This window comes from Mercenaria mercenaria, chromosome 3 (assembly GCF_021730395.1).
Source record: "Mercenaria mercenaria strain notata chromosome 3, MADL_Memer_1, whole genome shotgun sequence".
In the NCBI taxonomy this organism is placed as follows: domain Eukaryota; kingdom Metazoa; phylum Mollusca; class Bivalvia; order Venerida; family Veneridae; genus Mercenaria; species Mercenaria mercenaria.
The window spans coordinates 55,191,020-55,217,133 of record NC_069363.1 but is presented as its reverse complement, the minus strand read 5'-3'; the positions used below and the strand labels follow the sequence as shown (position 1 = coordinate 55,217,133).

The window sequence follows — 26,114 nt, the reverse complement described above, 5'->3', positions numbered from 1 at the left end:
TTCTGTGGCATCCAGTGTGAACTATTGGTGTATATTAATTCTGTGGCATCCAGTTTGAACTATTAGTGTATGTTGATTCTGTGGCATCCAGTGTGACCTATTGGTGTATATTGATTCTGTGGCATCCAGTGTGACCTATTGGTATATATTGATTCTGTGGCATCAGTTGTGACCTATTGGTGTATATTGATTCTGTGGCATCAAGTGTGAACTATTGGTGTATATTGATTCTGTGGCATCCAGTGTGACCTATTGGTGTATACTGATTGTGTGGCATCCAGTGTTAACTATTTGTGTATATTGATTCTGTGGCATCCAGTGTGAACTATTGGTGTGTGTTGATTCTGTGGCATCCAGAGTGAACTATTGGTGTATATTAATTCTGTGGCATTGATTCTGTGGCATCCAGTGTGAATTATTGGTGTATGTTGATTCTGTGGCATCCAGTGTGAACTATTGGTGTATATTGATTCTGTGGCATCCAGTGTGAACTATTGGTGCATATTGATTCTGTGGCATCCAGTGTGACCTATTGGTGTATATTGATTCTGTGGCATCCAGTATGAACTATTGGTGTATGTTGATTCTGTGGCATCCAGTGTGAACTATTTGTGTATGTTGATTCTGTGGCATCCAGTGTGACCTATTGGTGTATACTGATTCTGTGGCATCCAGTGTAAACTATTTGTGTATATTGATTCTGTGGCATCCAGTGTGAACTATTGGTGTGTGTTGATTCTGTGGCATCCAGAGTGAACTATTGGTGTATATTAATTCCGTGACATTGATTCTGTGGCATCCAGTGTGAACTATTGGTGTATGTTGATTCTGTGGCATCCAGTGTGAACTATTTGTGTATTTTGATTCTGTGGCATCCAGTGTGACCTATTGGTGTATATTGATTCTGTGGCATCCAGTGTGAACTATTGGTATATATTGATTCTGTGGCATCCAGTGTGAACTATTGGTGTATATTGATTCTGTGGCATCCGGTGTGACCTATTGGTATATATATTGATTCTGTTGCATCCAGTTTGACCTATATGTATATATTAATTCTGTTGTATCCAGTGTTAACTATTGGCGTATATTGATTATGTGGCATCCAGTTTGACCTATTGGTGTATATTAATTCTGTGGCATCCAGTGTAAACTATTGGTGTGTATTAATTCTGTGGCATCCAGCATGAACTATTGGTGTATATTGATTCTGTGGCATCCAGTGTGAACTATTGGTGTATACTGATTCTGTGGCATCCAGTGTAAACTATTGGTGTATATTGATTCTGTGGCATCCAGTGTGAACTATTGGTGTATATTGATTCTGTGGAATTCTTCATGTGAGGAAGCCATCCAGCTGGCTTACGGAAGGCCGTTGTTCTACCCAGGTGCCTGCTTATGATGAAATAATGCACGGAACAACTTGTGCTGGTGGATACTGTGGCCTTCAGTGTGAACAGTTTGTGCAGGTGATGCTGTGGCATTCAGTGTGAACAACTTGGGCAGGTGGATGCTGTGGCCTCCAGTGTAAGCTATTAGTGTAGATGGACGTTGTGGCTGCAAAATCCTTATGATAGGGCTTCAGGTTTCTACAAATGAAGGCTCTGGTGGATTGGGAATAAGCGATGAGGCCCCCATGGTGTAGTAAGGGTTTAACAGTTTATGACTGTTAAACTGAAAATGAAATTTAACTTTTTGATGAATGGGTCTCTGAGCAGTAGACATTCAAAATGTCATCAATTATTGCTCTTGGGACAAGGGGCGGGACCCATAGGGTGTACTAACACAGGATTTGTGTGCCATAAGGTGATGAGGGCTTTAGTGACACCAGTCCTGCATTATAACTTTTTTATTGCATATGTTACATATGTGGCTGAAATTTACTAGTGAAATTGGGTTAATTATTTGATTTTGTTATGTAAAGGCTGATCATGATCTACACTGATCACAAAGGCGGAATCAATCATGTCCAGGGTTATGTAACATACACAATAACAAAACTTTACGACACTGTGACAATACTTTTTTGAGAACAAGTAGATCTGTAATAAAGCAAAACAACTTTTTATTTATCTACGTATATCATGCAAAATTTTATTTAAAAACTGTAGTTCTCCTAACTTCATGTAGGCACAGTCAAGGGCAGTAATTTTAAACTGTTCGTTCCATTTGCTCTTCTGTATAACCAGCTGGGTTTCACTTCCACTGTTGTTGCAAAACCTTTGTGTTTTGTAGAGGATCATTTTAAAGTCGTGTGTTTCCTCCATAACATTTGGTTCCCTTTTCAAAATGATATGAAATTTTTTATAGAAATGTTCATATATCAGATGATCGGCCAGTGCCCAGTCTTTGAGTAAAGTTTTATCATTAAAACTCAGTTGAAAATCAAAAGACTGATATGCTTTGTTTTTCCGTATGTGTAGAATATCCTTAAAGTTCCAACACATTCGTCTTTTTAACAGTATCAAGGACTCATCAAAGTATTCCATTATCAAAACAAGGTCAAATACTTTGTCAAGCATATTTATATACCTGGTTATGTAGGTTTTGTCTCTGACTTTCGATGGTGGAAGTCCAAGGTCAAGGGCCTGCCTATTATTTGTGAATGACAGATACGGGCTTTCTTCTGGTTCAAATTTTTCGGGGTTCTTCAGGTAAAAAGTAATATTTTCCTTAGCTGCATCCAGAATTTCCTCATGCAAAAAGAATAACAATGAAGACAGGAATTGGTTGACGGGCTGCCGTAGCGTCGTCACGTAAACTGTAGTATTCTTCGGAAATATTTTCAAGAAAGGCTTCCAGTTGAAGATAACATGGTTATACAATATGTTGTACTGTTTTGACTTCGGTTTTGAGGGGATCGTCCCACCAGGTTTTAAAGTCTCTCCAACTCCTCCAAAATAATTATACCGCAACTGTCCAGCAGTTTTATTTGGAAGTGCAAAGTTTAGATTCCTGAAGTAGCCAAATCTCTGCAGAATATTTGCCACTGTTGAGCTACCTGTTTTATGAACTTTCAAAAAAACAATGTTCTGTATTTCTGTACACTGCTGTGAATGTAGCTGAAATATTTTGTCCATAATCCAGCCATTGTGTGTTTGCACTAGATACATTGCTGTAACTAGGCACATCCCAAAAACAAGGCAAACACTGAAAATATTGTTAAAAAAATTCTCATGATTAAGGTGGCACTCAGAAAAATTAACTTCTTAAAAATCTATAAAAGATTGAAAACAAATTTCATTTAGTTTCTAGCCCTTTCGTATCCAGTCAACACCACTACACACACACATCATGCTTCCCCACTTCTCACCAAAAAAAATTTAAATATTGATATTGCTTTTTCTTTAAGTTTTGCTTCTGTCCTCCTCTGATATAACCCTTCGGGCATATATTGCCCCGCTTTGCAGGACTCTTGTTTAAATGTGCAAACATTTATAAAATATTCTCTCTTAAGTATCCTTTTTCCAGTGAATTGCTTTAATTAAAAATGAAATAACTTAGTAAAAATGTTAAAGTTCACATGTCATTTATATACATCAAGAGACTTAAATACAATAGACATAAATAATGAAATTTGGTAAGGGTCTGTCTCAATTGAAGTATTAAATAACAGTAGTATACAAAAAGCACTTACACATGTTTTTTTAGCCTCCTGTTTGGGCATCTGATTATGTACGGCCAGAATTTTGTATCCATTGTGAATAAAACAATTAACAGTTTCAATAAAAATACTGATTTTATTCAGAATTTCTAACCTTAAATATCTGTAATATTGATACTGTGCTATCTATTATACAAATTTTTGTGAAACATCTGCCTAAGATAAGATACTTTTATTTGCATACTACTTGAAGATTTCACAAGTATCTGAGCACAGTAAAACATCGGTCAGAGAAAAAACATGGTAATTCATAAAGTATGCTTTATCACATAATTGGTTGATAAAACTACTGATAACTTGTGAAAGAAAAATGACAACATAACTTCTCTAGGATCTATTAAATATAGTCTGTTTTAAGTGAAATACTTTTAAAGAGATATCTCAAGGTCTTCACACACTATCTGAACTATCAGTTGTTTGTGTTTTGTTGGGGGGTTGTGTCACACCTACACAATTTTGGGTTGTATAGAATTTTTAGCTCACCTGTCACATAGTGACAAGGTGAGCTTTTGTGATCACCCTTCGACCGTCATCAGTCTGTCCTCCCGTGCATGCGTCCGTCCGTCAACAATTTCTTGTCTGCATGATAGTGGTTTAATTTATGATTTTATATTAACCAAACCTGCACACAACTTGTATCACCATAAGATCTCAATTTCTTTTTTGAACCGGCCAAATCCCATAATGGGTTCCAGAGTTATGGCCCCTGAAAGGGCCAAAATTAGCTATTTTGACCTTGTCTGCACAATAGCAGCTTCATTTATAATTTGATTTTAACCAAACTAGTACACAACTTGTATCACCACAAGATCTTGGTTCCTTTCTTGCACTGGCCAGATTCCCTTATGGGTTCCTGAGTTATGGCCCCTGATAGGGCCAGAATTAGCTATTTTGACCTTGTCTGCACAATAGCAGCTTCATTTATGATTTGATTTTAACCAAACTTGCACACAACTTGTATCCCCATAAGATCTTGATTGCTTTTTATACGCCCGAAGGGACGTATTATGTTATCTCCTCGATGTCTGTCTGTCTGTCTGTTGGTTAGCAATTTCCCTTCCGCTCTGTAACTCTTGAACCCCTTGAAGGATTTCAAAGAAACCGGATGACATTGATGTACCTCCAATGTTTAGGTGTATTTTGACTATCTGTACCTTGTAAGAATTATTTTTTCTTTTTGGTTAAATTTCTTCCCTTTGTTGTTCCTGTCATTTGGACTTGGATATTTTTTCTGAGGATTTATTTTTAATTTCTTCCCTTTATTGTTCCTGTCCTTTGGGCTTCATCAGTCAAAATTTTGTTTGGTACTCAGGTGAGCGATATAGGGCCATCATGGCCCTCTTGTTTCAGCTTTTGAAAATTCTCTTCTGAGCTTTGTTTCAGGCAGAGGCACATGTAGGACAGAACTACTTACCTTCCATGAGCCAGCTGGATGCTGTCTTCATATAAAAGGATTCTACACCCTAAGCCAGGTTTTTTAAGGTGATGTCACTTTTTGAATTTCCGGTGAATAACAAAAAACCAAAGAATATTCAGTTCTTTCCAAAAACCGTTATGTTATGATTCAACCAAATAGTTTCCTTTGTCTACCAGAAAGAAACAATTCTTATATCATAATATTGAGGTTTGGTACCTTTATAACAGACAATAAACTAAAACAATAGAAATTCATACGTGACTTTGGTGAGCTAATCAAAGCAATTTTAAGCACAAATAATAATGTGGAATGTAAAGTAAGTTACACACTACAATATCTGACCAAGATACTTACAAAAACAATGCATTTGCAAAATAGAGGGATAAAAATAATTTTGACAGCTTGTGAAAACTAATGACAAATTTTGACAGGTATATGATGACTCGTGACCCAATTAAATTTTTTCTGTTTTTAGCTCACCTGAGCACAAAGTGCTCAAGGTGAGCTTTTGTGATCGCCCTGTGTCCATTGTCTGTTGGCGGCGGCAGCATCGTCAACAATTTGATTGTTAACACTCTAGAGATCACAATTTTGGCCCAATCTTAATGAAACTTGGTCAGAATGTTACCCTCAATAAAATCTTGAACAAGTTCGATATTGGGTCATCTGGGGTCAAAAACTAGGTCACCAGGTTAAATCAAATGAAAAGCTTGTTAACACTCTAGAGGTCACATATTTGCCCCAATCTTAATGAAACTTGGTCAGAATGTTACCCTCAATAAAGTCTTGGAAGACTTTGATATTGGGTCATCAGGGGTCAAAAACTAGGTCACCTGGTCAAATTAAAGAAAAGGCTTGTTAACACTCTAGAGATCACAATTTGGGCCCAATCTTAATGAAACTTGGTCAGAATGTTACCCTCAAAAAAGCCTTGGACGAGTTTGATATTGGGTCATCCGGGGTCAAAAACTAGGTCACCAGGTCAAATAAAAGGAAAAGCTTGTTAACACTGTAGAGGCCGCATTTATGACTGTATCTTCATGAAACTTGGTCAGAATGTTAATCTTGATGATCTCAAGATCCAGTTTGAATTTGGGTCATGTAGGATCAAAAACTAGGTCACCAGAATCTAAGGAAAAGTTAGTTTACACTGTAGAGGCCACATTTATGATCATATCTTAATGAAACTTGGTCAGAATGTTAAGCTTGATGATCATAGTTCAAGTTCAAATCTGGGTCAGGTGGGTTAAAAAACTAGGTCACTAGGTCAAATCAAAGGAAAAGCTTGTTAACACTCTAGAGGCCACATTTATGACTGTATCTTCATGAAACTTAAGTCAGAATGTTAATCTTGGTGATCTTTAGGTCAACTTTGAATCTGGGTCAGGCGGGGTCAAAAACTAGGTCAAATAAAAGGAAAATCTTGTTAACACTGTAGAGGCCACATTTATGACTGTATCTTCATGAAACTTAGTCAGAATGTTAATCTTGATCATCTTTAGGTCAAGTTCAATCTGGGTCATGTGGGGGTCAAAAACTAGGTCACCAGGTCAAATCAAGGGAAAAGCTATTTAACACTGTAGAGGCCACATTTATGACCATATCTTAATGAAACTTGGTCAGAATGTTAATCTTGATGATTTTAAGGGCCAATAAGTCAGGTGAGCGATACAGGGCCTTCATGGCCCTCTTGTTTCTAACTTCCAGTTTGATTTTCTTAAAAATGGGTATTCTATATTGTAGCTTACAACTCATGAATAAAAACAATATTTAGAGGATATTCGAAGTGAGAAAATTTTCACTTCTCAGTGAGATATATTCCATATTCACTCAAAACAAACAAATTTTCTTTTTATTTTATGCTCAATTACGCTGAAATATGCATTTTGCAACAATTTTAATCTCAGCGCGGGAAACAGACACGCGTAAACAGACATGACGTCGGACCTGTTGTGACGTTAGAAAGACGCACACAACATAAAGTTCCATTTTATTTTATTTTTTCATGCATAACGTTATGAAATTCTCATTAAGTAAAATAATTTGAATCGAGAAGTATACTATAAAGAACAAAGTGCGACTACAATTTTCATCCTGTTTTCAGCAAATAATTTAAAATTCATGCACAATGTATGAGGGGGCGGAGCTATATCTCTCAGTGTGAAAATATAGATTTCATATTTTCACAGTGTGAGTGATGAGATATAAAAATATTTAACTGATAGAATACAGTATTTCATTAGTTAGCATAAAATAAAAGAATATATTGTTACCTCACTGTCGTTTTGTCTATCCAAGTCACGTACGAATTCCTATTATTTCAGTCATTTGTCACTAATTCGAGCAACTCACAGTGTTGCAATCATACAAAACACATCCCTTATTTCCACATAGATATTGAGGATTTATCTAATGAGCACATGTATTGGAAACACAATACCGATGGTGTATTGCAATAATGCTAAACTATCTCAGGCGTGACGTGTCCTTAAAGCAACAGTGGTGAGGGGCAAGTGACTGGAAGTCAGAAACTTTAACCACTTTGCCATGGAAGCCTCTGAATTACCAGTTAAGATTTGTGCCAACACATATATTCAGTTGAATCTTTTTAAACATTGTTTTATATTTTACATGGTCTCTTAGGCTGGCTGCCTGGCTAACAAAATTAAAGAGTTTAAAAAACAAGAGGGCCATGAAGGCCCTGTATTGCTCACCTGACCTATTGACCTAAAGATTATCAAGACAAACATTCTGTCCAAGTTTCATTAAGATATGGTCATAAATGTAGCCTCTAAAGTGTTAACTAGCTTTTCCTTTGATTTGACCCGGTGACCTAGTTTTTGATCCCACATGACCCAGATTCAAACTTGACCTAAAGAGCATCAAGATTAACATTCTGATTAAGTTTCATGAAGATACAGTCATAAATATGGCCTCTAGAGTGTTAACAAACTTTTCCTTTGATTTGACCTAGTGACCTAGTTTTTGACCCCACCTGACCCAGATTCAAACTTGACCTATAGATCATCCAGATTAACATTCTGACCAAGTTTCATTAAGATATGGTCATAAATGTAGCCTCTAAAGTGTTAACTAGCTTTTCCTTTGATTTGACCCGGTGACCTAGTTTTTGACCCTACATGACCCAGATTCAAACTGGACCTTAAGATCATCAAGATTAACATTCTGACCAAGGTTCATGAAGATATAGTCATAAATGTGACCTCTATAGTGTTAACAAGCTTTTCCTTTGATTTGACCTGGTGACCTAGTTTTTGACCCCAGATGAACCAATATCAAACTCATCCAAGATTTTATTGAGGGTAACATTCTGACCAAGTTTCATTAAGATTGGGCCAAAATTGTGACCTCTTGAGTGTTAACAAGCTTTTCCTTCGATTTGACCTGGTGACCTAGTTTTTGACCCCAGATGACCCAATATCGAACTCGTCCAAGATTTTATTGAGGGTAACATTCTGACCAAGTTTCATTAAGATTAGGTCAAAATTGTGACCTCTAGAGTGTTAACAATCAAATTGTTGACGGACGACGGACACAGGGCGATCACAAAAGCTAACCTTGAGCACTTCGTGCTCAGGTGAGCTAATAATATGTTCAAAAAGGAAACAAATATAAAAGGTACATGGCCAGTATGGGCTTCGATGAACATGGTAGTAACAATATATGCTGTTATTAACAATCGAGTATGTTGGCAGAAAGTCTGGATAAAGAATGTTTGAAGATTTCTTACACAAAAGCATGATATATAGGGTTTACAAAGCCCACAGTGTTAGCTGAATGTGGACAACACAAAACGGACAATCCAGAGCTCCCATGTTCCACCCTCAAATAAGTAACAAATGTTCTCTCTCAAAATGTAACAAGGTCATTCGTCCTCCATCTCTTATCCTGGAAGTTGCCATTTTCAGGTTAGTACTAAAATCTTACACTGTATAAGTTAAGTGATTACCATACAAATTCTTAAGAGGCCTAGATAGCCCTAACTGGTATGACCAGGACCTTTTGACTAAATATAACATACGCCCATTGCACACTATCATGAAATGCAACAATTTTGTTTACTTAGAAAAACATTCATCTCAACACATTGCCCAACCTTTAGAGGATGGTTCTGGCCAAGTTTGATGAACATGCATTATGTGCTCCACCACTAGAAGGGATCAAGCATTTATACAAATGTCCATCATGAGAACCAATTTATATAATTTTTCTATTTTAAGCTCCCCTGTAAATGGCTATATGGAACAGTTTGCCCAGACTTGTGAGAGAGGTCCATACATGGATGCTATAGCAACAAATAGTCTAAAAACGTGACAAAAAGTCAGCTACCAGTAGGGGACACATGTTCCTAGGCAATAGTCTTGTTTTATAAGGTTTACCATTTATACATAGAAACATTCATCATGACTGGATTGGAACTTTACACAAATCATTCTTCTTACCAAACTTACTTATATAACCAAGTTAGAGAATGCTTGGTTGGAATTATTTCAAATATAGGCTTTTATTTTACTTAGAAAGTTTGAAGTTTTGCATGCAGCTTGTTGTCATCATCATTCTGTTACGCAAGGCAGAAAGTTTGCATGCAACTTGTTGTCATCATCACTCTATTACACAAGGCCTTTCCACTGTTTCATTTAGAAAGTGTTTAGAGTAGCCAAGCATACTGTTTCATGGACAACTGATGTTTGGAAGCTGTTGTCCACAATAATGTTAAACTCATGTCAAGAAATTTACAGTTTTAATAAAAGCAGTAGACTTTCTGTGACATGTGACCTTTGTATAAAACTGGTAGATGCCTAGTATCAGTTTGTATGAACAACACTCCCATTATAATTATTGCCAAATTCTATTTTTGTACATCTACATGTACAGTAATCTAACTTGCGGCATCATTATCACTTTCATTTCAGTCTGGTATCTGTGGATGGAGCATCAGGGGAGGTAACAAGTTCCAGATTGGGACTACATGTACACAAAACATAAGACAAAAACACAAACCCAAAGTCGAAATTCCATTTGATTATTTCAAAAGAAAATCATAAAAATGTAATGAATAAACAAATGAATTGACAGGCATGCATCATAATTCATTGAGCTTTCAAAGCAGAAATGTAGAAATTTCTTTTTACTGTAAAAAAGGCATTGCCGAAGATTTTTTTTCACATTTTGAGAAAAAGATATAGTGTGTATTGCACTGTGACAGTGTTGGGAGGTCATGAATAATAAAAAAAAAGATATTAGATCTATGTTTTAACAATGATTATAATGGAGAAATGTAAACAACACTAATGTAAATTGAAATATTTCTTTCTGACAACCTTAGAACAAATTACTGCTACTTAAGACCAATTTTTTTTTTCAACAACTGATCAACAACTACTTGTCTAAGCCTTTCATTATTGAACAAAACAGTAACAGAAATGTAACAGTATTAACCACTGTCCTAGTTTGAGTGCCTCATAACACCAGTTACAATTCATCTTAATAAACAATTGCAGTCTACCAATACAAATGTATAGTAACACTGGAAGAGCACTTAAAACAGTAATAAAATTTCACTATGTCATAATCACTGTCCATTCTGATGAATGAATGAAATCCGGTTCAGAACAATTTTTGCCTGTAGTAAAGTAAGAATGCATCTGAACTACTTTTTTGCAAGCAATATCGCACAGCCATTTCTCACTATTCATTTAATAAAGTATACACCAGCACAAAATAAAGATCAGTGGAGATTCCCTGTTGCATGTTGCAGCTGTCGCACGACAATTGTTTGCGAAAGACGTCTGGTCCTAAAGGTGAAGGTCATATGACTAAATGTTCACTTGTCTAGCCGGCATACAGGATTGTCATATACCATCTGTAGATTTACTTTAGAACCAATCAATTCTCTTATATTGTCAATCTTATACTTTATCATTGTTGGTCTGTAACAAAAAAAGAAATGTAAATGGTTTATGACTGAGATAATAAATAAAACTGGTGCAGTTCCAAACTTTTATATACTAGTGGAAAAAACCTTTGGTTTATCTACCAAGCCAGTCTGTGATCTAAGCATTTAGAATAAATTACTGAATGGGCATTTAAAGAGCTATACTTCACAACTTAAGAAGCTATGTTTCTACTAAAGTGCTACATTGTACTATCAAGACAAGAGGGCCAAGATGGCCCTAGGTCGCTCACCTGAGAAACACACCATAACAGTGTTGTAAACATGTTTGACCTAGTGATTTCGTGGAAATAAAAATTCTGACCAATTATCATTAAAATTGGAGCAAAAATCTTGAGTATAAATAAGTATTTTCTTTGATTCGACCTGTGACCTAATTTTTGACCCCAGAGCATGAGACCCATATTCAAACTTGACCTAGATTTCATCAAGACTATCATTCTGACCAAATTTCATGAAGATCAATTGAAAAATACAGCCGCTATCGCATACACAAGGTTTTTCTTTGATTTGACCTAGTGACCTACTTTTTGACCCAAGATGATCCATTTTCAAACTCGGCCTTAATTTCATTAAGGTTATCATTTTGGACTTAATTTCAGGAAGATCAATTGAAAAATACAGCCTCTATCGCATATACTAGCTTTTCCTTTGATTTGACCTAGTGACCTACTTTTTGACCCCAGACGACCCATATTCGAACTTGACCTAGATTTAATCAAGGCAATCATTCTGACCAAAATTCATCAAGATTAATTGAAAAATACAGCCTCTATCGCATACACAATTTTTCTTTGATTTGATCTAGTGACCTAGTTTTTGACCCCAGATGACCCGTTTTCATACTCGGCCTAGATGTCATCAAGGTTATCATTCTGACCAAAATTCATGAAGATTAATGGAAAAATACAGCCTCTATCGCATACACAAGGTTTTTCTTTGATTTGACCTAGTGACCTAGTTTTTGACCCCAGATGACCCATTTTCCAACTCAGCCTAAATTTCATCAAGGTAATCATTCCGACCAAAATTCATGAAGATTAACTGAAAAATACAGCCTCTATTGCATACACAAGGTTTTTCTTTGATTTGACCTAGTGACCTAGTTTTTGACCCCAAATGACCCATTTTCAAACTCGGCCTAAATTTCATCAAGGTAATCATTCCGACCAAAATTCATGAAGATTAATTGAAAAATACAGCCTCTATTGCATACACAAGGTTTTTCTTTGATTTGACCTAGTGACCTAGTTTTTGACCCCAAATGACCCATTTTCGAACTCGGCCTAAATTCATCAAGGTAATCATTCTGATTAAAATTCATGAAGATTAATTGAAAAATACAGCCTCTATCGCATACACAAGGTTTTTCTTTGATTTGACCTAGTGACCTAGTTTTTGATCCCAGATGACCCATTTTCAAACTCGGCCTAGATTTCATCAAGGTTATCATTCTGACCAAAATTCATGAAGATTAATTGAAAAATACAGCCTCTATCGCATACACAAGGTTTTTCTTTGATTTGACCTAGTGACCTAGTTTTTGACCCCAAATGACCCATTTTCGAACTCGGCCTAGATTTCATCAAGGTAATCATTCTGACCAAAATTCATGAAGATTAATTGAAAAATACAGCCTCTATCGCATACACAAGGTTTTTCTTTGATCTGACCTAGTGACCTAGTTTTTGACCCCAGATGACCCACTTTCAAACTCGGCCTAGATTTCATCAAGGTAATCACTCTGACCAAATTTCATAAAGATCAGTTGGAAAAAACAGTCTCTATCGCATACACAAGGTTTTTCTTTGATTTGACCTAGTGACCTAGTTTTTGACCCCAGATGACCCATTTTCGAACTCGGCCTAGATTTCATCAAGGTAATCATTCTGCCAAAACTCCATGAAGATTAACTGAAAAATACAGCCTCTATCGCATACACAAGGTTTTTCTTTGATTTGACCTAGTGACCTAGTTTTTGACCCCAGATGACCCACTTTCAAACTCGGCCTAGATTTCATCAAGGTAATCATTCTGACCAATTTTCATGAAGATCAGTTGAAAAATACAGCCTCTATCGCATACACAAGCTAAATGTTGACAGACAGATGACAGATGACAGACGACGGACGCCGGACATTGAGCGATCAGAAAAACTCATGCTCAGGTGAGCTAATAAAAACTGACCTATAAATCGCTCTTTATAGAATTTTTTATAAAACGAACTGATTTTGTTAAAAAGGCTATATGTTCAAATCCTGTAATTATTAATGGGCTTTTCATAAACCATGCAAAATAACTTTTTACTCCGACATGTTTTTCTGTTGAAATAATGAATAATTACCAAGGTTGAAACACAACAGAATACAGTTACTGTGTGGTTGGTCTTTAAACATAACAATAAAACATACCTTTCTAGGGACAATCCCCAAGCAATAGCATTCACACCCTCAGGTAGACCCATTGGCAGCAACATTTCAGGACGAAATATACCTGAATTTCCGATCTCCACCCACTTTTTTAAACCTTAAAAAGAATAACAATATTCCAATTTTTTCAAATAAATCAAATATTATCTATCAATGTTTCGAAATATATGGATATAAATGCAAGAGCTACAGTCAAGTATAAAATCTAAATTAAAGTATGTAACTAAAGAATTCTATGATGGGTAAAGCTATGTGATTATTGAACAAATGAACTATACACATTATCTAACTCTGGACTACTGCAAAATCACTGAATTTAGTGGGTATTACATTCTGTGGTTTCACCCAAAAATAGCTGTTTCATATAGACCTCACATATCAAAATAAAAGAATAAGAACTTTGCTTGTATGTTAAGGGTAAATTTTGTGGATTGATACAAAATTTGGTCCCCCACAAATATCAATGACTTCACAGTGTTTTAAAATTTAAGTTTAATTTAAAAGTTACCTTCATGATAGCTGAAGACCTCCATACTAGGTTCTGTGTATGGGTTGTATGCTGGCTTGAACCTAAGCTTTGTTATACCTGTAAAAATACAGAAACTCATTCAAACTTTGTATGTTAAAATGAAGTTGTCTCAATATTAGTTAACAACAGCAAAGCTAAACCATTTAAAAGCCGTAATGTCACAAGAATAAAACATAAATAAGTACAATTGGGGTCAACAATTTTTCTTAAACATGACACAGAGATTTTCCCTTTTTTAATGCTTAATGAGATACCATTTCACATACAAAAACTTCCTAAAACTGCTTAGTCTAAAAAGGGGCATAATAAGTGCATTGTATATCTATGCAATATAATACCTAGTTTCTTGAAGAACTCATTGATGACTCCAATTAGATCACCAAGTGTGAGTCCGTAATCGGCCACAACACCTTCTATCTGATGAAACTCCGCAAGATGTGTATTATCAAGGTTCTCATTACGGAACACTCTGTCAATGGAGAAATACTTCACGGGCTTGAACTCAGGCTGAAATAAACATAGAATATTCAAACTTTATTACAATTCAATTTTAATGACTTTGACACATGCATTTCTCCATAAAAATTCCTATACAAATTATTTCAAAATATTTGATAATAAATATGCAACATCATACATCAAAGGGAGGAATTTCAACCCTATGAGAGAACAAGTGCTTAAGACTTTCCAGTTACTAGATGTTCAAAGCTCTTCTTACCATCTACACCAACCATAAGAGAAAGATTTCTCTTTCCATACCATATGACTGAGTAATTGGCCAGTTTTTTTATAGTTTGCATTTCTCAGTGTATTACTAATATTATGCCATAGCAAGAGCTATTTTGTATCAGCATCAATCATATTTGAATATGAGGTTACCTGCTGAGCTACTTTATACAGCATTCTGGAGGTGACAGCTGTTGTATGGGTTCTCAGGATGTTCTTCTTTGCTTCATCTATTGACCAGTCATACTTATACCTGCAGTCAAAATACATGATTAAAGCCAATTAGCTTCTTCATTTCATATCCCCTCAGAGAAAATGAAAAAAATTGCGTAATTGCACTGTCAGATCTTCATCATATTGACATAATTAAAAAAAAATAAGTAAAACATCAAAAATCATAAATAATCCGTGGTTATTAAGATATATACTGGTATACAGCTAAATTTCTCCAACTGTGAAATCAGTAATATTCGTGGGGGACTATTTTTTATGAACTTTGTGGTTTAGTCAACCTACAGAAGCTAATCAAAAGAAAAAGTAAATTTCCATTCATTTTATATTCAAAAGTTAACATCCACGAATTCATAACTCTGATTAATTGCATAGTGGCAAAAACCATCGAATTATGTGTTCATGAAATGAAATGGTGTTAAGTTATTTTACACAGGTTTTTACTCTACGATTCATTCAGTAGACAGCATTCCACAGACTGCACATTCATGTATTTTTGTAAGTAAATATTGAACATAACTTGACAAACAGCATTATTTTTACTGAAATTTTTCTTAGTTACTAACAAATAAAAGTAATTTCTAATTCAAAAAAGAAAACAAGAGGACCATGATGGTCCTGAATCGCTCACCTCTTCCCACATGATCCAGTTTTGAGTATGATGTCGTTTTTTCTATTATTTGACATAGTGACCTAGTTTTTGAGCTCATGTGACCCAGTTTTGAACTTGACCTAGATATTATCAAGATAAAAATTCTGACCAATTTTCATGAAGATCCATTGAAAAATATGGTCTCTAGAGAGGTCACAAGGTTTTTCTATTATTTGACCTATTGACCTAGTTTTTTAAGGCACATGACCCAGTTTCAAACTTGACCTAGATATCATCAAGGTGAACATTCTGACCAATTTTCATGAAGATCCATTCAAGGGTATGGCCTCTAGAGAGGTCACAAGGTTTTTCTATTTCAAGACCTACTGACCTAGTTTTTGATCGCAGTTGACCCAGTTTCAAACTTGACCTAGATATCATCAAGATAAACATTCAGACCAACTTTCATACAGATCCCATGAAAAATATGGCCTCTAGAGAGGTCACAACGTTTTTATACGCCCGTTTAAAAAAAAGGGGCGTATTATGGGAACGCCCCTGGCGGGCGGCGTCCACAGACTTTGTCCGGAGCATATCTTCTACATGCATGAAGGGATTTTGATGAAACTTGGCACAGTTGTTCATCATCATGGAACGGAGTGTCATGCGCAAGAACCAGGTCCCTAGGTCTAAGGTCAAGGTCACACTTAGAGGTCAAAGGTCAAATTCAAGAATGTCTTTGTCCGGAGCATATCTTCTTCATGCATAGAGGGATTTTGATGAAAGTTGGCACAATTGTTCATCATCATGAGAATGAGTGTCATGCGCAAGAACCAGGTCTCTAGGTCTAAGGTCAAGGTCACACTTAGAGGTCAAAGGATACAAGAATGAAAACTTTGTCCGGAGCAATTCTTCTTAATGCATAGAGGGATTTTGATATAACTTGGCACAAATGTTCACCACCATGAGGCGGAGTGTCATGCGCAAGAACCAGGTCTCTAGGTCTAAGGTCAAGGTCACACTTAGAGGTCAAAGGATACAAGAATGAAAACCTTGTCCGGAGCATTTCTTTTCATGCATAGAGGGATTTTGATATAACTTGGCACAAATGTTCACCACCACGAGACGTAGTGTCATGCGCAAGAACCAGGTCCCTAGGTCTAAGGTCAAGGTCACACTTAGAGGCCAAAGGTCAGATACAAGAATGACTTTGTCTGAAGCATTTCTTCATGCATGGAGGGATTTTGATGTAACTTGACACAATTATGCACCATCATGAGACGAATTGTCATGCGCAGTTCCCTTCTTTAGAATTACTTCCCTTTGTTGTTACTATAAATAGCATATATTGTAACTTTTTCATTACAAGTCGTAGGGAAAAATCGAGACCACTTTTCTGTAGTACAACATGCATGCTACATCCAATTTTGAGGTGTATTTTGACCAGTCTCTACCTGGTAAAGATTTTTATGAGGACTTACAATTTTTTTTTTTATTTATTTATTTTTTTTTTTTTTTTTTTTAAGATTAACTTCCCTTAGTTGTTACTATAAATAACTTATATTGTAACTTTTTTATAATTGACCATAGGGAAAAACCAAGACCACTTTTCTGTGGTACAACATAGATGTTACTTTCCAATTTTAGGTGTATTTTAAGGTATCTCTACCTAGTAAGGAGTTTTTTTGTGGACTTAGAAAAACAAAACACTTACAGTTATTACTATACAACCACAAAATTAAAATTCCATTTGCAAATACAGGTGCTAGAGTAAAGAAATTTGCTGTGACGGGCGTATATTGTGACATTCTTGCACTCTTGTTTCATTATTTGACCTACTGACCTACTTTTTTAAGGCACGTGACCCATTTTCGAAGTTGACCTAGATATCATCAAGATGAACATTCTGACCAATTTTTATGGAAATCCATTCACAAGTATGGCCTCTAGAGAGGTCACAAGGTTTTTCTATTTTTAGACCTACTGACCTAGTTTTTGATCGCACATGACCCTGTTTCGAACTTGATCTAGATATCATCAAGATGAACATTCAGACCAACTTTCATGAAGATCCATTGAAAAATATGGCCTTTAGAGAGGTCACAATGTTTTTCAATTATTTGACCTACTGACCTAGTTTTTGACGGCACGTGACCCACTTTCAAACTTGACCTAGATATCATCAAGATGAACATTCAGACCAACTTTCATACAGATCCCATGGAAAATATGGCCTCTTGAGAGGTCACAAGGTTTTTCTATTATTTGACCTACTGACCTAGTTTTTGACAGCACGTGACCTACTTTCGAACTTGACTTAGATATCATCAAGGTGAACATTCTGACCAATTTTCATGAAGATTTCATGAAATATATGGCCTCTAGAGAGGTCACAAGGTTTTTCTATTTTTAGACCTACTGACCTAGTTTTTGACTGCACGTGACCCAGTTTCGAACTTGACCTAGATATCATCAAGATGAACATTCAGACCAACTTTCATACAGATCCCATGAAAAATATGGCCTTTAGAGAGGTCACAAGGTTTTTCTATAATTTTGACCTACTGTCCAAGTTTTTGATGGCACGTGACCCAGTTTCGAACCTGACCTAGATATCATCAAGGTGAGCGTTCTGACCAATTTTCATGAAGATCTTGTGAAATATATGGCCTCTAGAAAGGTCACAAGGTTTTTCTATTTTTAGACCTACTGACCTAGTTTTTGACCGCACGTGACCCAGTTTCGAACCTGACCTAGATATCATCAAGGTGAACACTCTGACCAATTTTCATGAAGATCCACTGAAAATTATGGCCTCTAGAGAGGTCACAAGGTTTTTCTATTTTTAGACCTACTGACCTAGTTTTTGAAGGCACGTGACCCAGTTTCGAACTTGACCTAGAATTTACCAAGATGAACATTCTGACCCATTTTCATAAAGATCTCATGAAAAATGTGACCTCTAGAGATGTCACAAGGAAAAGTTTACGGACGCACGGACGGACGCCTGCACGGACGACGGACACCGCGCGATCACAAAAGCTCACCTTGTCACTTTGTGACAGGTGAGCTAAAAATGAAATAAGATTGGCACTGTGCAAGTTAAAAGTTACAAACCCCTGTGAGCCATATCCTCCCACAGAGTGCACTTTCTTCACTCTCTCTAGATAATCCATAGGGAAAGTGTGAGCTGATGCTGGATCTGAATTAAAAGTGATAAAATATTATTTCCAAAATAATCTTGTTACTATGGTAATTATTATATATATACCTGGCAGTAAATAAGTGACTACATCTGTCCTTTTGACCAAAAACCCAAGTTATTTGCAGTAATATCTTATGTGGTAGGAACTTGAATCATTCAATTGTATATGAATAAGCTAATCACTTAACTTTTACCCTGCTAAATTTCTAAAATGGACTTGTCCATCATTTAATTTGAGCAATACCACTTCTTATTCAAAGGGGTGTTCACTGAAAATTTACTGACAATAGGGAACAGTGCAGACCATGGTCAGCCTGTAAAAACAAAAAATTGTAATGTTCCGATCTTTGATACCACAAGTGCTTAGAAATGAATAATAAACATACAAGTATGAATTCTGTACCTCTCTCATACCCCGTATATACCTGATATAAAGAAAGTGTCATGAGCATCTCTTGCCGGATGTTGTTGTGGCTGGAAAAGGACGTCGAAGTTCCAGAAACTGCTCTCTATGAAATTGTTTGTTGGCATTTCTGTGAACCTACATTATAAGCATTGAAAACCATACTTTAATACAAATACCTTTACTCGTCAAATAAATATCTCATAGTAACAACTTGCTAATAACTTAGCCCTATATGAACACATGCTGTTGTCAGTGTTGGAAAATATTTTCTCTATTCCGTTTTACAATGCCGGATTTTCTACTGAGTTAAGTCAAATATCAGGAAAAAAAGGCACTTGCAGCCCTCGTGTAATGACTAAAACAATATGGCATAATTTTCAAGTATTTTGAAATATAAAAAGTTTGTAAGTTACCCCATTTCCAAGAAGATTTGTCTGTATTCTGCCCGTACTTTCATCAATGGGTGAAGATGCCCACAATGAGGCATAACTCCTAGAGCATTAAAATTATATTCCTTAAATGTTTTGTCTTTCCAGCTGCCCCTGTAAACAGAAGTTGCTCTGTAATAATCTTTGTTATTCCTTCATTAAAAGGTTCAGGATATCTTCACTAGCTCTCTAATATTTTTTTTCTATCTTGATTCCACATGTCTAATCTTAAATTCAAATCAAAAGTTGTGTTATAAAGAGTGTATACAATAAGCATCAGACACACGAAGGGTTTTGACAAAGTAAATGTTCTACAGTCATTTAACCCAAATGAAACATTTAAACTTGCTTATCACATTGAAAAAAAAACAACACTGTTTACATCAGACAAATAAATAAATATAATATTCCATATAAATTAATACTACTTTAACCCAAGTAGCTATGTGGTATCAGTATTCGATTACTGATCCAATATTACTGCCATGAGAGGAACACTTGTACAATATTTCTGTCTTTATTACAAGGTACACTAGTTTAATACTACTGGTTTTTCCCCACCCATGTAATTTTAAGTTCATGACTGCATAGTCAGCAACATTATTCTCTTTATTATCGGACAATACTAATGCATGTTTTCAATTCATGATTTTTTTTATAACAATGCTTTTCCACTGTAAAAATGAAAATTATTGAAAACTGCATACTTTGATATCATCTCTGGCGTAAGATCTACTTCCTGTTTGGCTATAGACAATTTGAAGTCAGCTCCCTTTGACAATAAATAGCTTGCAAATTTCCTACAAGAGATAAATAGACATTAACACATTTGATAAAAGGTAGCTTGTTAATTTTCTACTGCTGGATTGCAGACTCCATGTATATGTAAGTTATATTGAATCATTTAACTTGAACATTGATTATAAGGTGTTATTAATAGAAACAAAAATATTGCAATCTAACTCAAGCATACATATAAATATATATCAGCAACAGTTTGCAATTTATATAAAGCTCATTCAGCCCAGTTGGGAGGCTGCCAAACTATCAATTTAGTAAATGTTCTACCATCAAGCACCCATCAATAGCTCAAGCATCCATCAATAGCTCAAGCACCTATCAATGGCTCAAGCACCCATCAATGGCTCAAGCACCCATCAATGGCTCTAGCACCCATCAATGACTCAAGCACCCATCAATGGCTCAAGCACCCATCAATGGCTCAAGCACCCATCAATGGCTCAAGCACCCATCAATGGCTCTAGCACCCATCAATGGCTCTAGCACCCATCAATGGCTCAAGCACCCATCAATGGCTCAAGCACCCACCAATGGCTCAAGCACCCATCAATGGCTCAAGCACTCATCAATGGCTCAACCACCCATCAATGGCTCAAGCCCCTATCAATAGTTCAAGCACCCATCAATGGCTCAAGCACCCAGGCTTACTCCAACAATTCATATTGTCCCTGACTATTTTCCTGATGTTTTCTACATATAGATCACTTGAAACTCTGAATAACTGGAGCACTTTGTTCATACCCTTGTGGGCTTAACCCTTATCCTGCCAAATTATTATAATGAACTTGTCCATCTTTCAATTTGGACAACACCACCAACTGTTAAAGACTGATCACGGTCTACACTGGTCGCAAAGGCAGAATCAATCCAGCATGATAAGACTTAAGCAATCAGTGTATTACTGTATAAGAAATGTACTTACACCTCTTGTACCAATTTTCTCTTCTTATATTCATTTTTCTGGTTATCTGTAATACCATCAAGATTTAGGTCCTGTATTCTTCTCATGCAATCTTGTACACTGTCCTCTATTTTGTCAACCTAAACAATGCAATATAATAAGTAAACATCATCTTGTTGACTATACTCTATATTACCAACCTTGGTAATACATTTTTAAATATCAACTGACCGACAAATTCTAGAATGTCAGTCTTCTACATACAAGACTTTGATTCCAGATTCCACTTTCACAGTAAGATTTTTATCATTTAATAGATGGATTTTCATTAATTGCCTCTGAAACCTAGTGGTAGAGCACCTACTTGGAGTATGGCTTCCCTCATCTGACATGTCACACCAATCGTGAAAAATGGCACCAGTAGCTCCTTTGCTTGGTACTGAACATTTAAAAGAGAAACTGGCTTCTCTTTTCTCATAACCCCTTTTCAATGCCTATCATTTTTCTATCTAATATACCCAATTTAATACAATATGAGTAACTTTAAAGTATTACAAACAGAACCTTTTTGAAAACTTTTGGTCCTCCTTCAGACTTCTTGTCCATCTGTACCCATCCTGCTTGCATTGCCTTGCTGAAACCAATCTTGGCATTTGGTACTGTTTTCTAGAAAGTAAAGTTTTCCGTTAATGAAATGGCATTTTTATGGTGGTAAATTCAGCTAAGACAGGAGTAAATTTATCATATGTTTGCAGATATCATGTCAACTGAGTAATGCATTGAATTACCACTGTATTGCAGATATTTATACATTACACAAATTACACATTTTGGAAATAGTAATGTCTTGAATTACCATTACATGAACTAAATACCACATAATATCATGCCCTGAACAATGACTTTGACATTTCTAACTCTGTTCATTAATATTTGATACAAAATAAATTCTAGGGTAACTAATGGCAGCTGGATTATAAAATGGTGCTGTACATTTCAACTAGCTTACCATAAGTTCTGCCTGAGGAATTCCACCATCTGGAATGGCATGGAATATCAAAGCTTCATGACTGCCCTTTTCTGCCACTTGTTTGCCTTCCTCTGTCAACTCATAACTTTTGTTGAGGCGCTGTTCAGCATTAATAATCTGTAATTAAATGTGTATACATCAATAAATGGTAATAATGCTCACTTGGCTATTTTCTGACAGAATACTTTATAAAACCTGAACATAATATATATATGTTTTATGGTTCTTTTAATTGTAAAAAAGCCTTGACTGTATGAAATATAAAAATATTATATAATATTAAAGCAAACCATGTTTTAACATATCAAAACAATATGATGAGGTTATACACTTGTGGAATAATTTCAATCTGTAACATTGAATATTAAAATATGGGATGTAACACATTCTGTGGAATAACTTTGGAGTGCATGGATTTTTCATATAAGAATACTGAATGTTAAATGAAAACCATTTCACATGTTGAAATTCTGAATAATTTACTTTCACAGGGTTTTCCCTCGAAAATTTTGACAGGGGGTCATTATGACCCCTTCATGTTTGACTTTGGGGGTCATTTTCAATTTCAAGGGGTCATTTTTTTAAGTTTAAAAAGGTATTGAAATCTATATAAAAAAAATCCAGAAGAAAACAGTGTGTTTATCATAAATTAACTTGCAATGTACTGTAAAGATTACTAAAGAACAAAAAGAAATACTAGTATGCCTGTTTCTCGTCGATTCGAGCTTTCTCATCGATTCGAGCCCTTGTATTTTGGTAAAAATCATGCTCAAGTAGTATGTTCTTCCATCAGAAACTTGTGTCATTTACATTTTAAAATGCCTTGGGAAATATTAGTCATGAAACCACTGGGAAATTGAGCAAATACCTCTTTTAATATTTTACATCAAAAATTGCTTATTTCAAAAGGAAAATACACAGTGGGCAATATTGTGACCCAAAATTCCAAATTAAAAGCATCCTGAGCATATTTTGACTGTTGTAACAAGTGAAAAAAAAGTCAATCTTTATAGAAATTTGCTTTATGGAAATAGACTGTGCAAACATTAACACTTATTGACCTACCAAACAAAGGGCTCGAATCGATGAGAAAGGTTTAAAATGATGTGGAGTTTGACCTCCTTCAGTCTTTTGCAAAAAAGTTCATATAAAAGATGAGTAACATTGTAATTCTTATTGTCCATTGTTAAATGCAAATATTTTTGTACCTAAAAACAAAAAATATTTAATTGAACAGGTTTACAAAAATATGCACAACCCTAAAAGATTTAAGAGGCTCGAATCAAGGAGAAAACAGCATACATCAACAAATTAATTTTTTACACTTTTTTGATATCAGACAGTAATTTCAACCTTTTGTGTGCATCTGCGTGACGGAGGGATCTTTCAACAAGTTTCGTAAAGAATTTTTGCCCAACTTAAGTGTAGTGTTGCAAAATTTTTCGCACCCCAATACGAAAGGATTGTTTTGAATCTCTGATACATGGCCAGCATTTCATTTCGAATTGATGACATATGATTATATGAATGTTTATATTTTCGGTCGAGGACCTTTTAACAGGGTTTCCTCCGTGCAGATGACAAGAAAAACGTAATCTTTTGTTGATGCACCATTTTGTTGAATGGTTTACCGTATAAAGAGACATCGATATCGAGCAGATAATTAAACATAGAACGCAGTCTACCTTTACTACTTCGTACCTACGCGCGAATCGGTACTTACTTACAATATTGCCCTTACGAAATGGTCAAAAAGCTGCGAACATGCCGCGAACATACCTATTCGCAGGAAGTATTCGCGGGATATTCGCTGCTACCGCGATCATGCCGCGATTGGTTTGATATTAGTTCGCGGGATATTCGCAGGAAGACCAATGATCGCGGCATGTTCGCGAGAAGAACTTAGAAGATTATAATCTTTTGGTAAACTGTTACTGAAGAGCATCTATAAGAGCAGGTAATTGTAGATCAACTAATTTGTAACATTATCTCTAAGGTCACAGTATGAGTCTGATAAGTTAATTACAACCAGATATTCTGGACATGTTTAGAAGGAAATCTGTGTGCATTACAGACAGTTTTCACAAGTGATTCTTAGAGGCTGTTAGGAATATATACTTTTTTGTGGTAAGTCAGAAAATTTATGTTTAATATCTATACTCATAAATCTCAATAAACATAAGGAATTTTGCAAATGAAATAGATATGCTTATAACCTTTTGCAGAGCTGTATCAGATAATCTAGAAATGTAAAACTAGCTTATTTTGACAATTTCTAAGCTTCATAAGTCTGATAATTAACATATGTAAAACTATGACAGATTTGTTTGTTTGTTTGGGGTTTAACGCCGTTTTTCAACAGTATTTCAGTCATATAATGACGGGCAGTTAACCTAACCAGTGTTCCTGGATTCTGTACCAGTACAAACCTGTTCTCCGCAAGTAACTGCCAACTTCCCAACATGAATCAGAGGTGGAGGACTAATGATTTCAGACACAATGTCGTTTATCAAATAGTCACGGAGAACATACGCCCCGCCAGAGGATCGAACTCACGACCCCGCGATCCGTAGACCGACGCTCTACCTACTGAGCTAAGCGGGCGGGTTATGACAGATTTGTAGTGATACATATAACTTACAAGCAGTGTGAAGAGAAAACATTGGGATGAAATGAATACATGCACTCAGACACATTATTGAAATGACAAGTAACAGTTAAAATTCAAACATATTTTATCATTAAAACTTTGTTTAAAATGCTCCAAATATGATATGAAAAAGTTCAGACATAGACAATTTAAATTTGTTACAACCTCAGTGTTCAAGTTTATTCAATAAATTCAGATCCCTGATTCCTATTAGGTAATTTATTTGTTTTTGCACTTTTTCTGTACATTCTTTTTGTACACAATTTCTGTAGTGATGGTTTTCAGCTAGTTCGCGGCATGTTCGCAGCAACTAGTTCGCGGGATGTTCGCAGCAACTAGTTCGCGGGATGATCGCAGCAACTTGTTCGCGGGAAGTTCACAGCTACTTGTTCGCGGGAAGTTCGCAGCAACTTGTTCGCGGCAAAACTAATTTGCATGTGAAAAGTGAACACCAAACAAACATCCCGCGAACAATTATACCAATTGTATCAAAAGTTTTCGCGGCATGTTCGCTGGATATTCGCGGTGTAATCGCAGCAAGTGTTCACGGCAAACTATAATAATTCCGTAAGGGTGGGTACGAAAATTCGTGTCGTCGTAATTTCGGCCGTTAGTTGAGTTGGGTCAACAATGACGCGTTCAGAATTATTTTGAGGGTCATTTTGAAAATCAGTGTGCTAAAACGCACAAAAAAAACCCTGCTTTCACATTAGATAGAGCTAGAACAGCTGCTAGACTGGTCGCATCTCACTACAATACAATTCAAATGCCCATACAGTGTGTATGTTAATGGGCTACATAGGCAGACAGTTTAATGGTCTGAAAGTGTAATATAATACTGCGACAGACTTTGACAGTGCTTATCTATTTCTGATGCAATGTGTTGTCAACATGTCAAACCACTGTAAAAAGAAATATAGCTTAAAATAAAGATTCTCTTACTTCTCCTAGTGACTGAAGACTCTTTACAACACCAACAATTTTTTGGTGATCAACATTTAGTACTTTAGCAAGATCTTGTGTATCAATCGGTTCATTTTCACTCAAGTATTTCAGCACGCTGGCTGCAAGTTCGTCCGCCATCTTGTCCAAAATGTGTCACGTGGTCAATATTTAACCCGGAAGCACACA

At 35.9% G+C, this 26,114-nt stretch overlaps 2 protein-coding genes across 2 annotated transcripts; both read right to left on the bottom strand.

The window, feature by feature from the left end:
• Positions 1 to 2,045: 2,045 nt before the first annotated feature.
• Positions 2,046 to 4,087, bottom strand: LOC123523474 (galactose-3-O-sulfotransferase 2-like). Its single transcript, XM_053538613.1, has 2 exons — positions 3,638 to 4,087; positions 2,046 to 3,150 (listed from the first exon to the last, which is right to left on the bottom strand). The coding sequence occupies exons 1-2, from the start codon at positions 3,697 to 3,699 to the stop codon at positions 2,070 to 2,072; spliced, it is 1,143 nt and encodes a 380-aa protein (XP_053394588.1). The 5' UTR covers positions 3,700 to 4,087; the 3' UTR covers positions 2,046 to 2,069.
• Positions 4,088 to 10,109: 6,022 nt separating this feature from the next.
• LOC123524690 (phenylalanine--tRNA ligase alpha subunit-like) lies at positions 10,110 to 26,084 on the bottom strand. Its single transcript, XM_053538611.1, has 13 exons — positions 25,926 to 26,084; positions 22,313 to 22,450; positions 21,868 to 21,969; positions 21,325 to 21,443; positions 20,309 to 20,401; positions 19,587 to 19,715; positions 19,193 to 19,308; positions 18,680 to 18,764; positions 14,893 to 14,992; positions 14,352 to 14,520; positions 13,993 to 14,070; positions 13,467 to 13,581; positions 10,110 to 11,032 (listed from the first exon to the last, which is right to left on the bottom strand). Exons 1-13 carry the CDS (start codon positions 26,064 to 26,066, stop codon positions 10,927 to 10,929), a joined length of 1,491 nt encoding a protein of 496 aa, XP_053394586.1. The 5' UTR covers positions 26,067 to 26,084; the 3' UTR covers positions 10,110 to 10,926.
• Positions 26,085 to 26,114: the final 30 nt, after the last annotated feature.